A 13,036-nucleotide genomic window follows, 5' to 3' on the forward strand; every position below is an offset into this window, starting at 1 on the left:
CCTTGCAGCAGTCAGCCTTAGGGTCCTGGTCGCACAGGTAAACTGCTTTCAGCTGTGCTCCCAGGTCTGGCTGTGTCCTTTCACCAGGTGCTCAATCACTGGTTCAAACAGCGATTTAGCAATTCTCACAAAAAGCTCCCAAAGAAAAATGTACCTTCCATCATCACCACAGTATCTACTAGCAGTGTAACAAAAAGAGAACAATGTACCAATCACCCTTTAAAAGTGATTGATATCTATATGTTCGTAATACCTGCATATCCTTAAAACCCAGCTCATGAAGAGTTTTTTCATCATAATCCGTTGTCAGTTCATGCCCAGATGAAATCATTCTCACAGGTCCCATGAGGCCACCTAGGATATAAAAAAACAAAAACACAGCAAATTTTTTGAGTCAGTTCTGTTTTCTAACAATAGTGCTAAGTCTCACTTTTAATAGCACATCATTCAGCAGCAATTAACATCAGGCAAGAAGTCAATGCAATTTCCTTACAAAAAAAGACTACTATGTTAAAGTACATTTTTCTGCATGTATTTGGAAACAGCATTTTCACTAAGAGTTCAATCCCATGTTGCAGTGAAGTGTCCACACCACAGATGAAAAACATGACTGCCATAATTTGAAGTTAGACTATTTCCCTGAAAATAATTCTGGGAAATAACCGTGATCATCAGCAAAATCTCTTGGTATTACATGTCTGTGATAAGGTCAGCAAAAGCAAAGAAGTAGTAATTAACCTTACTGAAGTTGTAACTGAAGATATTCTGTACTTAAGAAAGAAAAAATTAGAGCATCCTCCAAAGAACTGTAATCACTGAACAAATGTGAACAATTAAAAGATTAAGATTTTCAATTGGTGCAAGCAATCTCTGATTCTATGGATAATAAATTAAGAAAACTTGTTACCTTAGGTATCAATTCATTTTACATTTTACAACAAATTTATAATCTCCAATTACTTATATAGTTCTAACAACCAATTCCACTAAAAAAAGTTATCTGTCATGGATTTAAGTCTGGTTTTCCAATGTTAGGCTCTGGTCCTCCAGAGCACTCAAGAGCAGCCCTACTCTGTCACTATACTTCATAAATGGGATTTCATTGACACTCAATGACTTCTTCAGAAAAAGCTGTTTTTCTGATCCTCTTTTAGAGATCTTGGGAACTACTCAGAATTGTGTAACCTGAACATGTTTCAAAACAGCATGTTATTTGCCTGCAGAAACAAAGCATTCAAAGACATGGATTAAATTAAAAAAAAGAAACCTATGTACATGTATCAAACTTGCATTTTATTCTTTCATTGTCATAAGACACTGTCATACACAGCTACCATTCTTCTGTTAGTTTCTGAAAGCACATCTCCTGCAATCTGCTACCACAGTAAGTGCTAATGTGTGCACACAAATCCATGTGATGCTTCTCAAAAACAACAGACACACAGTATATACAGCACTGCAGTCAAATGTATACACATAAACACTGCCAGGAATGCCAGACAAATACATGATCCTCAAATTCTGCCCCTCAAAAATTCTTTTGATGTGTTCTTGGTAAGTTCAGTAGCCTTTTCAAAGCCATTTGTCAGTTAACAATAAAACTATCAAGATTTAATACACAGTTGGGAATAATTTTTTCTCTCTCGTCACTCCCTTTCTCCCCAGCAGGCTGCTTTGAAAGTTTATCAGTGCAGTCGTGCAAAATAATTTCAAACACATAAAGACAGGTAAACACATAAGCCATAAATATAATACAGAAATTTTCTGTCTTCTGCACTTCAACTAGCTAGCTATAGATTTCAAAAGAACAAACACAAGAAATGATCCCAGTGAGAAACAAAAGCAAACTCACACTTCTCACAGCACTGTAAATTTCAAGTGTGCAAGAGATGTTAAAAAAGATATTGGGGTCTCAAAATAAACACACAGTAAATGAAAAAATACACAAGAAAATAAGAGGAAATTGATTAGGGATAGTAAGATTTAGCTCTGTTAAGAAAAAGGTGAAAGAAAATCATGTATTTGATAAACTCTGTTGTGATTTCTTCCTCAGTTAATGAACTAACAACTACTTCAGGTTCACTGCAGGAATTGTGTTGGATTTTTTTTTTGTCATAGATCTACTGGTATGTTTATAGAGACACAGTTAAGGCCACTGAGACAGAAGCATACTCTTCTGATGCAGAATGACCACAGTTTCAAAATCAAAATAATCAATACACTGAACTGTGATTTACAGAGATCTTTGTGACCAAATTTTATTTTTTTTTAATCATCCGTATGGAATCATCCCCAAAATAAAAGCCTGGCTGAACATAAAGCCAGGTTTTAGCTTCTCAGTTTCAGTCCTATCTCCTCAAAATTAGTTGAAAAGTAGAAGACATGCAAGAAAACTGTTTAAAACTCATGGTGGCATGCAAAGAACAATGCAAAGAAACTTCTTGAGAACGCTGGTTAATAAGAGATTAGGTAATTCCAGGATTCTATCCATTTATTAGTCAATGAGGATAATGAGTCACAAGATAAAGCTCTTAATACATAATTAATAACTAATACAGATTTTAAAACTAGCAAAGGACACTGGCTTTATGGTTCTCCAACTTCCAATAGTTACGGTATCCTAATTATTAGCAAATGAAACAAATCCTATAAAATGTAAAATGTACATAATTATGGATATCAGCACAATAATTATTAAATTAAAAAGTACATATATTAAAATGACTAAAAGATGACACCCACAAAAGATGACACCACATAAGCACTTGCTGAAGGCTTAATGGAGACCAAACAGTGCATGAGAGCACCGTGAGGCACGGGGTAGGTACGTTTCAGCAGTGGTACCAGTGGAGGGGACCTGCTGTGGCATGTTTTTATGAGTATGGCATGCAGGTTCTTGTTCACCAATGGCAAAAGTTCACAGTTAATGGTGACAACTATATGAATTTGTTCTGTCAAGTAGTGTTACTGTGCTCTTTGTATCTGTTGTAGTTTCTGTGGAAATAAACAGGAAGCATCACTTTCAGAGCAACCTACATCATATAAAGAACAAGAATATTCCAACCAGCAACAGTGGCTGAAAGGATGCTATAATATACAGCAACAGGAGGATTTAGAAAATGTCCTTCTAAAGGAAGCAGAAAATAAAAAAATCACTGAGAAATACATAAAGAAAGGTAACAACAAGCAGAAATTTCTTCATCAGGCCTGCAAGCAGGCAATGACCATCTCAGAAACAAGGTGACACTCCAGATTTGCTACAGGATGATCACAAAGTAAAAATCAGACACAGAAGTAATAAAAATACAACTGACTGAAATATGTATGTGCAGGGTAAAATTAGGAGTCTGAATCAGATGCGGAGTAATAAAGGTGTACATATCACAAAATAAAGAATTAAGTTCATGTAAAGGAATCTGTAAATTACTTAAAGTCATAATTAATTACAACAACAATGAAAATGAGAAAATGCATGGAAACTCCATTAGAATTGGATTTTCGCCAGTTCAGTATTTTCTTTGCAATTTCAAGTAACTGATAGCATGTGTATGTGCCATTAATGAATGCTATTAATGAAAAGTGAGCACGATGCTAACTGTAACTATAGACAGATTAAAGCATATCACAGTCTTTCCTCACTTAAGATGCTGGGGAAAGCAGAAAAAGAAAAGGGTAATCTTCTAAGCTATAAATGGATGAACCTGGGAAAAAATGGGTTCATGGGGAAAAAATACAGAATGAATACTAAAGCTTACCAGGAAAGTCCCCTTTTCGACTGCTTTGGCCGAACTCCTGAAGCTGTGCTTGTTGATTTATCTGTTCTTTCTGCAAGTTTTCATACCAATGGGTGACTTCAGCTCGAAGATCTGCCACTTGATCACTAGGATACATTTCTATAGTCATCTGAAATTAAATGCAATTTTTTTTTCTTTTTGAAGTGAACAATGAGGTTACTAAAATTTAACAATGTAGAATGTAATTCTGAAAGGGCATTTTAACTACCTTGTCAGGAAGTCCAGCTGGCTGACATACAATTCTTAATGGCAGCGACTGTTTGTCACTCAAGGCTTTCAAATGACTGCTGATACCAGTACCTTCAATCTGCCACTGTCTCAGATGATATGCAAACCTTAAGAAGCAAATAAAAATCTTGACAAGGGGTTTTTATCAAAACCTCTTTAACACAGACAATCAGTAAGCAAGCAACACTTGGCTCTGTGTTCAAAGTAAGAGGAAACGATCCATATTCTCAGTATTTTTCAATTTGGGTGAGAGATGAGTAAACACAAACCATACCCATACTTCTTTAACAAAGATGACAGTCAACTTTTTTAAGTGATAAAATCTTCTGCCTTTCAACATTATCCACTACTGTCTTTACTTTACACAAAGAAAAGGAAAGAAACTACTACTTCTATTAAAAAAGTAATCACTCATAACTCATTCATCATTACTATGAGAGAAATGGAAACAAACTCTGCATCCAAATACACTGTGGTGCTATTTTACCTTCTCCTAAAAGCTTCCAGATGCGTCTTTAGCATTAAGAGTCCTCTTTCAATAATTGTCAGACTTGAATGAGAGTCTTGTTCAAGATTACCAGAAGCTATCATGAGACTTTCCATACATTTACTAATAAACTCCTGCTCTTTTTCAAGACCAGTTTTACCTGAAAAATCAATGTCCAAGTAAATTATTTAAGCAAATAATTAAGAGTATGCATTTTAATATTAAAGAGGATAATGTTAATATTCTTTAGAACATATTAAACAGAAAACAAATTCTGAAATGAAAATTCATACCGTTGATATAATAGGAGTTGATATACTGGATAGCTGCTCGACTGACATCACCAGACTGTGCTCTTAGAGCAATACCCCAGAACTGGTCCATGCCACACAACTGTTAGGACAAAAGGAAAACAAAGAAACAAAACATTGCCTTATTATTTTACTGGGAGTTTAGCCTTTCTGATATTAGAAGTTTTATTTGCTTCTTGATGCAAATATTAAAAATACCTCCTCTGCTTAGACTCTCATCACTGTAAATACCAATATTTTGTAGGAAATAGGAATATTTTGTACTTTGAAGGATAATTGGTTAAAATTCAAAAATGCTGTTTTTATTTTTAACTATCAGAAGTAAATTTAAATGAAGACCTAGAACTACAACCATTTACAACACTGTAAAAACATGTACTTTAATCATCCATTGCATCAAATCAATGCACAGAAAAATACCGTACATATCATCTTACTTCTAAGATATTGGGGAAAAAAAACTACACGAGAAAAATGTACATCGCAAGTAAACTGAGATACATTTTAACAAATATTAGTAGACAGAATGAAATATCCTTAATTCCATGTAAAAGTTTTCACGTAGTTTGAATGTTACTGTTTATATAAGTAATTTTTTCAAACCTATTCTTTAAACACAGCAGCTAACACAGTTAAAGAATCCAAAGACAATGATAAACTGCACAAAGATGCACAGGCAACAGGTATCACTTTCTTTATAGCTTCCTGTATCCTTTTTTAGACATAAGATGCCCAAAGACATGAGTATAGGTCAGTATTGGCAGACTTTTAATTCCAGACCCACATTTTACACTCACATATTAAATTTTTGAGGTGACTCTCCTCAATGCAGAAATCCATGCTGCCTCCATAACAGACTGTAACACAGTGCTTCAAACCAGTCAACAGTATTCAAACTGGTATGTTTGATAAGTTCAGTTGCAGACAAGTAATGTTAAGTTTCCCCTTTCCCCTGAAAGAAGAAAGCTTGTGCACAGGATCTAGGCTTACCTCTGAGTTTGGGCCACCATCATATGTACTAGTAGCCAATCGAGCCAAATTGCACAAATGCTGGAAGAGATTTAGTCCAGTCATACTAATAGTTTCAGGTTTTAGCTGTGGCATCTAAATAAGATAAATATGCTTTAGTATGGAGAATTGTAAAATGTATTATCATAAAAGATGACACTGAGTGTTATGTATAGTATAAATAACTGACTATAATCAGCTTTAAAAATCCCCTTTTCTCCATCAGTGGTTTGGACTGTAACAGTGCTGAAGGAATAACAATTACTACTGCAGCATTAGTTGCTTAACACATCAACAGCAGAAAAACCTGATAGCACACATGAAACCTTAGTGAAAAAAATAACCATACGTTTACAAAAAGGAGACTTAAACTGAATAATCTTGAAAAAGAACCAGAATACATTACTTACTGCACAATCTGTTTCAATAGACTATAGTACCATCTATTAAAATGAATGGCATCCCTTGCAATTAGCTCTACTACATCGTGTTTGTATTTTCAGTGAATATGTGGATAAGATTTGAATGTCCTTCCCAAAGAGGAGAAAAGCTTTACTGCTTGTTTTTGGTCTGATAGCTTTTAAAAGCACTGAAATACTAACTAGCTTCAGATAAAACACACAAGCTACAGTAAATATTAGTGCAAAAACAATTCATGCCAATCCCTTTCCACCTTCTGCCAAATTAGAAAAAAGAAAAAAAAATATTTGCATGGCAAGTAAGATCCTTCAATAGAACTCAAGATATATCCTTCATAGAAACCATTTACAATACTTTAAACAGTGCTGATGTAAAAAGAAATATCAGAATTAAAAAGATTGTAATTAACTTTCTGCGTACCTTTTCCAGGAAAAGATGCTTGTAAGTTTCCATACCCATAGCATGCTGATCTTTACTTCGTACTTGATTCAAGAACCAGTGTAGTGCATCATCATAACATTCAGAATCTTCTACTAAGCAGTGCCACAATATGTCCACTTGTTCTAAACTCAACCCTAAAGTCAGGGAAGTGTTATTAACTGTTCCAGTATAACATCAAATACCTAATAATATTCTACAAACCCCTCCCAAAAAAACGGAAAAATTAGAAGGGGTTTTGTCAAGACAAGAAGATTTCAGAAACAGCAGAAGACAAAATGCACCACACACCGATGAGATAATTATAATATGACTAAGGGTCATTAGGTACCTTAGAACACGTTGGCTTATTTTCATAAGTTCCTTAAGTTCAATATCAGTCGTATCTGTGTATAAGCACTGGAGGGCACTGAGGGAGATAACTGTCTGGTGCCTAGACATCCCAGCTAATATAACATGATATTGTGTTTGGATGGGCTCCCAAGATCTCCTTCCAGTTCCTTATGTGTGTTCAGGATGCCAGCCTAGGGACTATTATCAGTCTTCCTGAATGTACTCCTTGCAACCTGATTTTACATCATGTGGAGGAGGCTTTCCTTGAAACCAGAGAATGCTGAATGGCAGGGAACGTAGAGAGATTTAAGAAAGTGATCAGAAGCATGGGGACCCCTGGTGGTATGGGATTTTACTCTTGAGAACCTGTAGGATCCTGAGAAATTCAGCAAAAATTTGGGTAACGAATTGTGCAGCTCAGAAAGGTCTGAGGAGTTACCTGGCCTGTTAGAAGATCCATTTGTTGTGGGGGTACTGAAAGTAAAGGAGCAGCAGGTACCTACTGTTACAGAAACAACCCACAGACGGCAGTACCGCACCAACAGGGATTCCTTGCTCCCCATTCATAACTTGATTTGTCAGCTAGAGAGCCAGGGAGTGATCAGCAAAACCCACTCACCGTTTAACAGCCCCATATGGCCGGTGCGTAAAGCCAGTGGAGAATGGAGGCTGACGGTAGATTACCGTGGCCTGAATGAAGTCACACCCCCACTGAGTGCTGCTGTGCCAGACATGTTGGAGCTGCAATATGAACTGGAGTCGAAAGCAGCCAAGTGGTATGCCACCACTGACATCATGAATGCATTCTTCTCTATTCCTTTGGCCACAGAGTGCAGACCACAGTTTGCTTTCACCTGGAGGGGCGTTCAGTACACCTGGAACCGTTTGCCCCAGGGGTGGAAGCACAGCCCAACCATTTGCCATGGGCTGATTCAAACCACACTGGAACAGGGTGGTGCACCTGAGCACCTCCAGTATATTGATGACATTGTTGTGTGGGGTGATACAGCAGAGGAAGTTTTTGAGAAAGGAGAGCAAATCATCCAAATTCTTCTGGGTGCTGGTTTCGCTATTAAGCGGAACAAAGTGAAAGGATCTGCTCAAGAAATTCAGTTTGTAGGAGTAAGATGGCAAGATGGATGTCGTCACATCCCACGAGATGTGGTCGACAAAATCACCAGTATGTCACCACCCACTAGCAAGAAAGAGACACAGTCTTTTCTGGGTGTAGTAGGTTTTTGGAGAGTGCACATCCCAAACTACAACCTCATAGTAAGCCCCCTCTATCAGGTGATGCAGAAGAAGAATAATTTTGCATGGGGTCCTGAGCAGCAGCAGGCCCTTGAGCAAATTAAGCAGGAGACAGCCTGTGCCGTGGCCCTGGGACCAGTGCAGATGGGACAGGACGTAAAGAACATCCTCTACACTGCTGCTGGAAAGGAAGATCCCACTTAGAGTCTGTATAAAGAGCCCCTGGAAAGACCTGAGGCTGACCCCTGGGATTTTGGAGCAAAGCATACAGGGGGTCTGAGGAGTGCTGCACTCCAACTGAGAAGGAGATCTTAGCCACATAAGAGGGGGTTTGAGCTGCTTCTGAAGTAATCGGTACTGAAACGCAGCTCCTCCTGGCACCTCGACTGCCAGTGCTGAGCTGGATGCTCAAAGGAAAGGTTCCCTCCACCCATCATGTTACCAGCGTCACCTGGAGTAAGTGGACTGCCCTGATTACACAACGAGCTTGGATGGGGAATCTCAGTCATCCAGGAATCCTAGAAGTGATCATGGACTGGCCTGAAGGTAAAAGGTTTGGAGCATCACCAGCAGAGGAGGTATCACGTGCCAAGAGGCCCTACCATATAATGAACAACCAGACAATGAAAAGAGATATGCCCTGTTCACAGATGGATCGTGTCGCACTGTGGGTAAGCACCACAGATGGAAATCTGCTGTGTGGAGCCCCATGTGACGTGTTGCAGAGGCCACTGAAGGAGGAGGAGAATCAAGTCAATTTGCAGAGGTAAAGGCTGTCCAGCTGGCTTTAGATGTGGCTGAATGGGAGAGGTGGCCAATGCTGTATCTTTATACTGACTCTTGGATGGTGGCAAATGCTTTACGGGGGTGGTTGCAGCAGTGGGAAAAAAACAACATGTGCCCAAGAGTCAAGCTACTGAAGAACAGAATAATAACCATCAGGCAGATCGAGCTGCCAAAATTGAAGTGGCTCAGATAGACTTGGACTGCCAGAACAAAGGAGTTATTTTTAGCTCGGTGGGCCCATGAGACCTCAGGCCATCAAGGAAGGGATGCGACCTGTAAGTGAGCTAGAGACCGAGGGGTGGACTTAACTATGGACTCCACTGCACAGGTTATCCATGACTGTGACACATGTGCCATAATTAAACAAGCCAAGAGGATGAAACCCCTCTGGCAGGAAGGGCGATGGGAAAAGTATAAATATGGGGAGGCGTGGCAGGTTGATTATATCACCTTGCCACGAACTCGCAGTGGTAAGCGTTACGTGCTCACCATGGTAGAGGCAACCACTGGGTGGCTTGAGACATATGCAGTACCCCATGCTACCGCCCGAAACACCATCTTAGGCTTAGAGAAACAAATCCTGTGGTGACATGGCACTCCAGAGAGAATTGAGTCTCATAATGGGACTCATTTCAAAAGTTCACTTGTGGATATTTGGGCCAAAGAACACGGCACTGAATGGATCTAACATATCTCCTACCATGCACCAGCTGCTGGTAAGATCGAGCGCTACAACGGGTTGTTAAAAACCACGTTGAGAGCAATGGGTGGCGGGACATTTAAGCATTGGGAGAGAAATCTGGCAGAAGCCACCTGGCTGGTCAACACTAGGAGAGCAGTCAACCAAGAGGGTCCTACACAATCCAGTTCCCTGCAGACCATAGAGGGAGATAAGGTCCCTATGGTATAGGTAAAGAGCATGCTGGGAAAAGTGGTATGTGTCCTTCCAGCCTCCGGAAAGGGCAAACCCCTCCGTGGAACTGTTTTTGCACAGGGACCTGGGTGCACCTGGTGGGTGATGGATAAAAATGGGGACGTCCAGTGTGTCCCACAAGGGAATTTGATGCTGGGGGAGTGCAGTCAGTAACTCCATGTATATATATGTATATAGATATGTTTGTATGTAATTCATGTTAATTACTGTTTTGTTTGTATACAGATATATGTTAAGCATGATGTGATGATGTGGAATAAAGGGGTGGAATGTTGTGGTTTTGATGTTGGTATTCCACATCAGAACATCACACTGAGAGTCAAAGCATTAATGGTGTGGTGGGGAGTGGCAGAGGGGTGAAGCTCCAGACTGGACACCAGCCTCTGTGGCTTGGTGCATGCTCTCAGCTGCCGCGGATATATACAGCACGTGTGCATCCCCTGGGGAAGCTCTCAAATTTGGTTAGGAAACTTTTGTCTCTCCCAACTGTTCGATTTAGTAGACATTCATCCTCAAATCGCTGGTTTTTATTTTTGTTGACCCATCTGTTATCTCTGTACCATTTCCCCTTCTCCCTGTCCCCTAGAGTGCACAGCTCTGCTCATGCAGGTTTTTTTTCCTCCTTCTCTTGCTTCTTTATTTATTTTTTTTCCCTTGTGCCTCTGCCATGATAACACCGTCAACTCAAACTGTTCAGTGCTTCAGTGCTGATGCTGAGACCATACTAAATGCTACTATTTCACAAGAGCTTAAGAAGAGAGTGCCCAAACGAGTTTAAGAGTAAGGGTAAGCCTCCAAGGCTTAATAGAACAAAAAATTATGTTCAGATTCTAATTCCATGAGCCACACACACAAAAATATATCAAGTCACAACAAATACTAGGTTTAAGTTTAAAGAATGAAAAGATTTTAGCACACGTACTCTGTCATACAGATTACCACTTCTGCAAAAGATCCTACAAGAAGTATAAACTGTTTCTAACAGTATTAAAACAGTAAGTAAAAAATCCCTTTTTGGTATTACAACTTACACACTGTATTCTTCAGTACAAGACCTCTGAAAATATTATGGACATGAGTGCAAACCCACAAATACAGCATATTTTCTCTTCATTTCAGTAACTACTACAATCTTTTTATTTGGAAAACTAAAACACAAGAGATCAAAAAATCTTGCTCTCACAGACTGGCAACTGAATCTGAATTCCAGTGTCGGTTCTGTCTATCAGCAAAAAACCAAACCTTTCTTTTGAAGCAGTATTTAAATTACTTAAAAGTGTACTTTTCACAATGCCATTTTTACTTAAAATATCAATAATTGTTAAGAAGTATGCAAGCCTGATTGTGAAGTGCTTCTCTGATAAAGTAAGCTAAAATACTTACTGAAATGATCTGGTGATCCGAGAGTTGAAAACACACAAGTCAAGAATTGAAGACGAACTTGAACTTCTGCACTGTGGCTATATCTAAAAGTTTATATTGGTATAAGAAAGATAGGTTATTTAACTTAGCAATATATAATCGCTCATTGTCATAACTTTTTTCCCATTTGCGCAAATTCCTCTTATAAGTTTAATTTTTTCTTATAAATTTTTTCTGACCTTCCAGTTCAGTAGATAGTTTTGACTTGCATTAAATACACTGCAGAACAAGGAAAGGTAGGGGTTTTAAGACCCTGAATTTATGTCTTATTTTATTATTTCCACCTTACAGGAACTTAACTTCTTTTTTTTTTTTTTAACTTTAAAAAGCTGGTATTTACACAACAGAGCCATGATTACATCTGGTACAGATGGTTTAAAATATTTTTTAACCTATATAAAAATACCAACTTTGTTCCAATTTATAAGCTATAAAATTAATAGTTGAAGGAGTAAAACAATGTACATCTAGCCTAAATTTAAAGCAGTTCACCTCGCTTTCAAACAGCTCTGGAATTAATTTCTCATTAGAGAAATATCCAATATAATGGTACATAAAGGATTAAAATACTGTCAAAAACTGGGATTGGGAAGCTAGAAATTTTTATCACTTGTGTATATACACGTAATGTTAAGCATATATACTGGAAAGTATGGGTGAGTGTATTAGAACAGAATAACTACTGTAAAGGTTAACGATAACATATCCAAACTGAAATATTTAAATAGTTTTATAACATGGTACCTATTAGAATTCCTCTGCATTTCTAAAATCACAATTTCATCTGTAAATAAACAATCAAAATTATGTCTAACAATGACAGAATGTTGCTGTTGTTTCATTTTGTTATTTAAGAAAAAAAATATTTTAAATCTGATTATAGATCTTTTCCTGTCTAAGCATTTAAATTCACTATAGAATCATAGAAGTTTAGGCTCCATAGTTTTAGTCAGTTATGTAAATAGTAATATTGCATCATATACAAGTGATGCAATAGAGAATCACAGAACAGTTTGGGTTGGAAGGTGCTTCTGTGATAACCTAGTTCCAACCCCCTGCTCCAGGCAGGGACACCTCTCTCTGGAGCAGGCTGCTCACAGCTCCATCCAGCCTGGCCTTGAATGCTTCCAGGGAGAGGGCATCCATAACCTCTCCAGACAACATGTTTCAGTGTCTCACCACCCTCACAGTAAAGAATTTCTTTCTCATATCTAGTATCTAGAATGCACATACTTAAAAAATATATATATTCTCAATAACACCAGAAGAAGAAGAGCAGTAAAATATGTTTAAAATCATAAAATACCAAACAAAGTCAGTTGTGTACTTACAATGCGTGTTTATGTCGTCCCTCCCTGACTGCCTGGATGTAGTGTACCAAATTATCAAAGAAAAGTTTCATCATGTTAAGTTCCTTTTCTGCCCACCTGTGTAAATTTAGAAGGCAGAAAGTATTATGGCCTGCTTCAAATTACCAGAACGGCTACAGAAATTAAGACAGCTTTTCAGAAATATGCACACAGATTTAATAATAAATAGAATTAATAAATAGAATTAATAAAATATTAACAAAAATTAATACATAAATAAAAATTAATAAATAGAATTAATAAGAACAAACTTA

At 37.9% G+C, this 13,036-nt stretch overlaps 1 protein-coding gene across 8 annotated transcripts in view; it reads right to left on the reverse strand.

Annotated features, from left to right (window-relative positions):
- The window catches only part of USP34 (ubiquitin specific peptidase 34), a 133,124-nt gene that overhangs the window by 54,950 nt on the left and 65,138 nt on the right, over window positions 1-13,036 (reverse strand). For all 8 annotated transcript variants that reach the window (XM_065739436.1, XM_065739432.1, XM_065739433.1 and 5 more), the window contains 9 exons: window positions 12,744-12,839; window positions 11,374-11,456; window positions 6,669-6,823; window positions 5,811-5,924; window positions 4,803-4,902; window positions 4,510-4,669; window positions 4,003-4,129; window positions 3,756-3,903; window positions 254-354 (listed from right to left, as the gene is read on the reverse strand). In XM_065739436.1, coding sequence (XP_065595508.1) covers window positions 254-354; window positions 3,756-3,903; window positions 4,003-4,129; window positions 4,510-4,669; window positions 4,803-4,902; window positions 5,811-5,924; window positions 6,669-6,823; window positions 11,374-11,456; window positions 12,744-12,839 — 1,084 coding nt within the window. The remainder of the gene's footprint in view (window positions 1-253; window positions 355-3,755; window positions 3,904-4,002; window positions 4,130-4,509; window positions 4,670-4,802; window positions 4,903-5,810; window positions 5,925-6,668; window positions 6,824-11,373; window positions 11,457-12,743; window positions 12,840-13,036) is intronic.

Source organism: Cyrtonyx montezumae, unplaced genomic scaffold (genome assembly GCF_038088225.1).
Source record: "Cyrtonyx montezumae isolate F1298 unplaced genomic scaffold, pur_monq_1.0 scaffold_24, whole genome shotgun sequence".
In the NCBI taxonomy this organism is placed as follows: domain Eukaryota; kingdom Metazoa; phylum Chordata; class Aves; order Galliformes; family Odontophoridae; genus Cyrtonyx; species Cyrtonyx montezumae.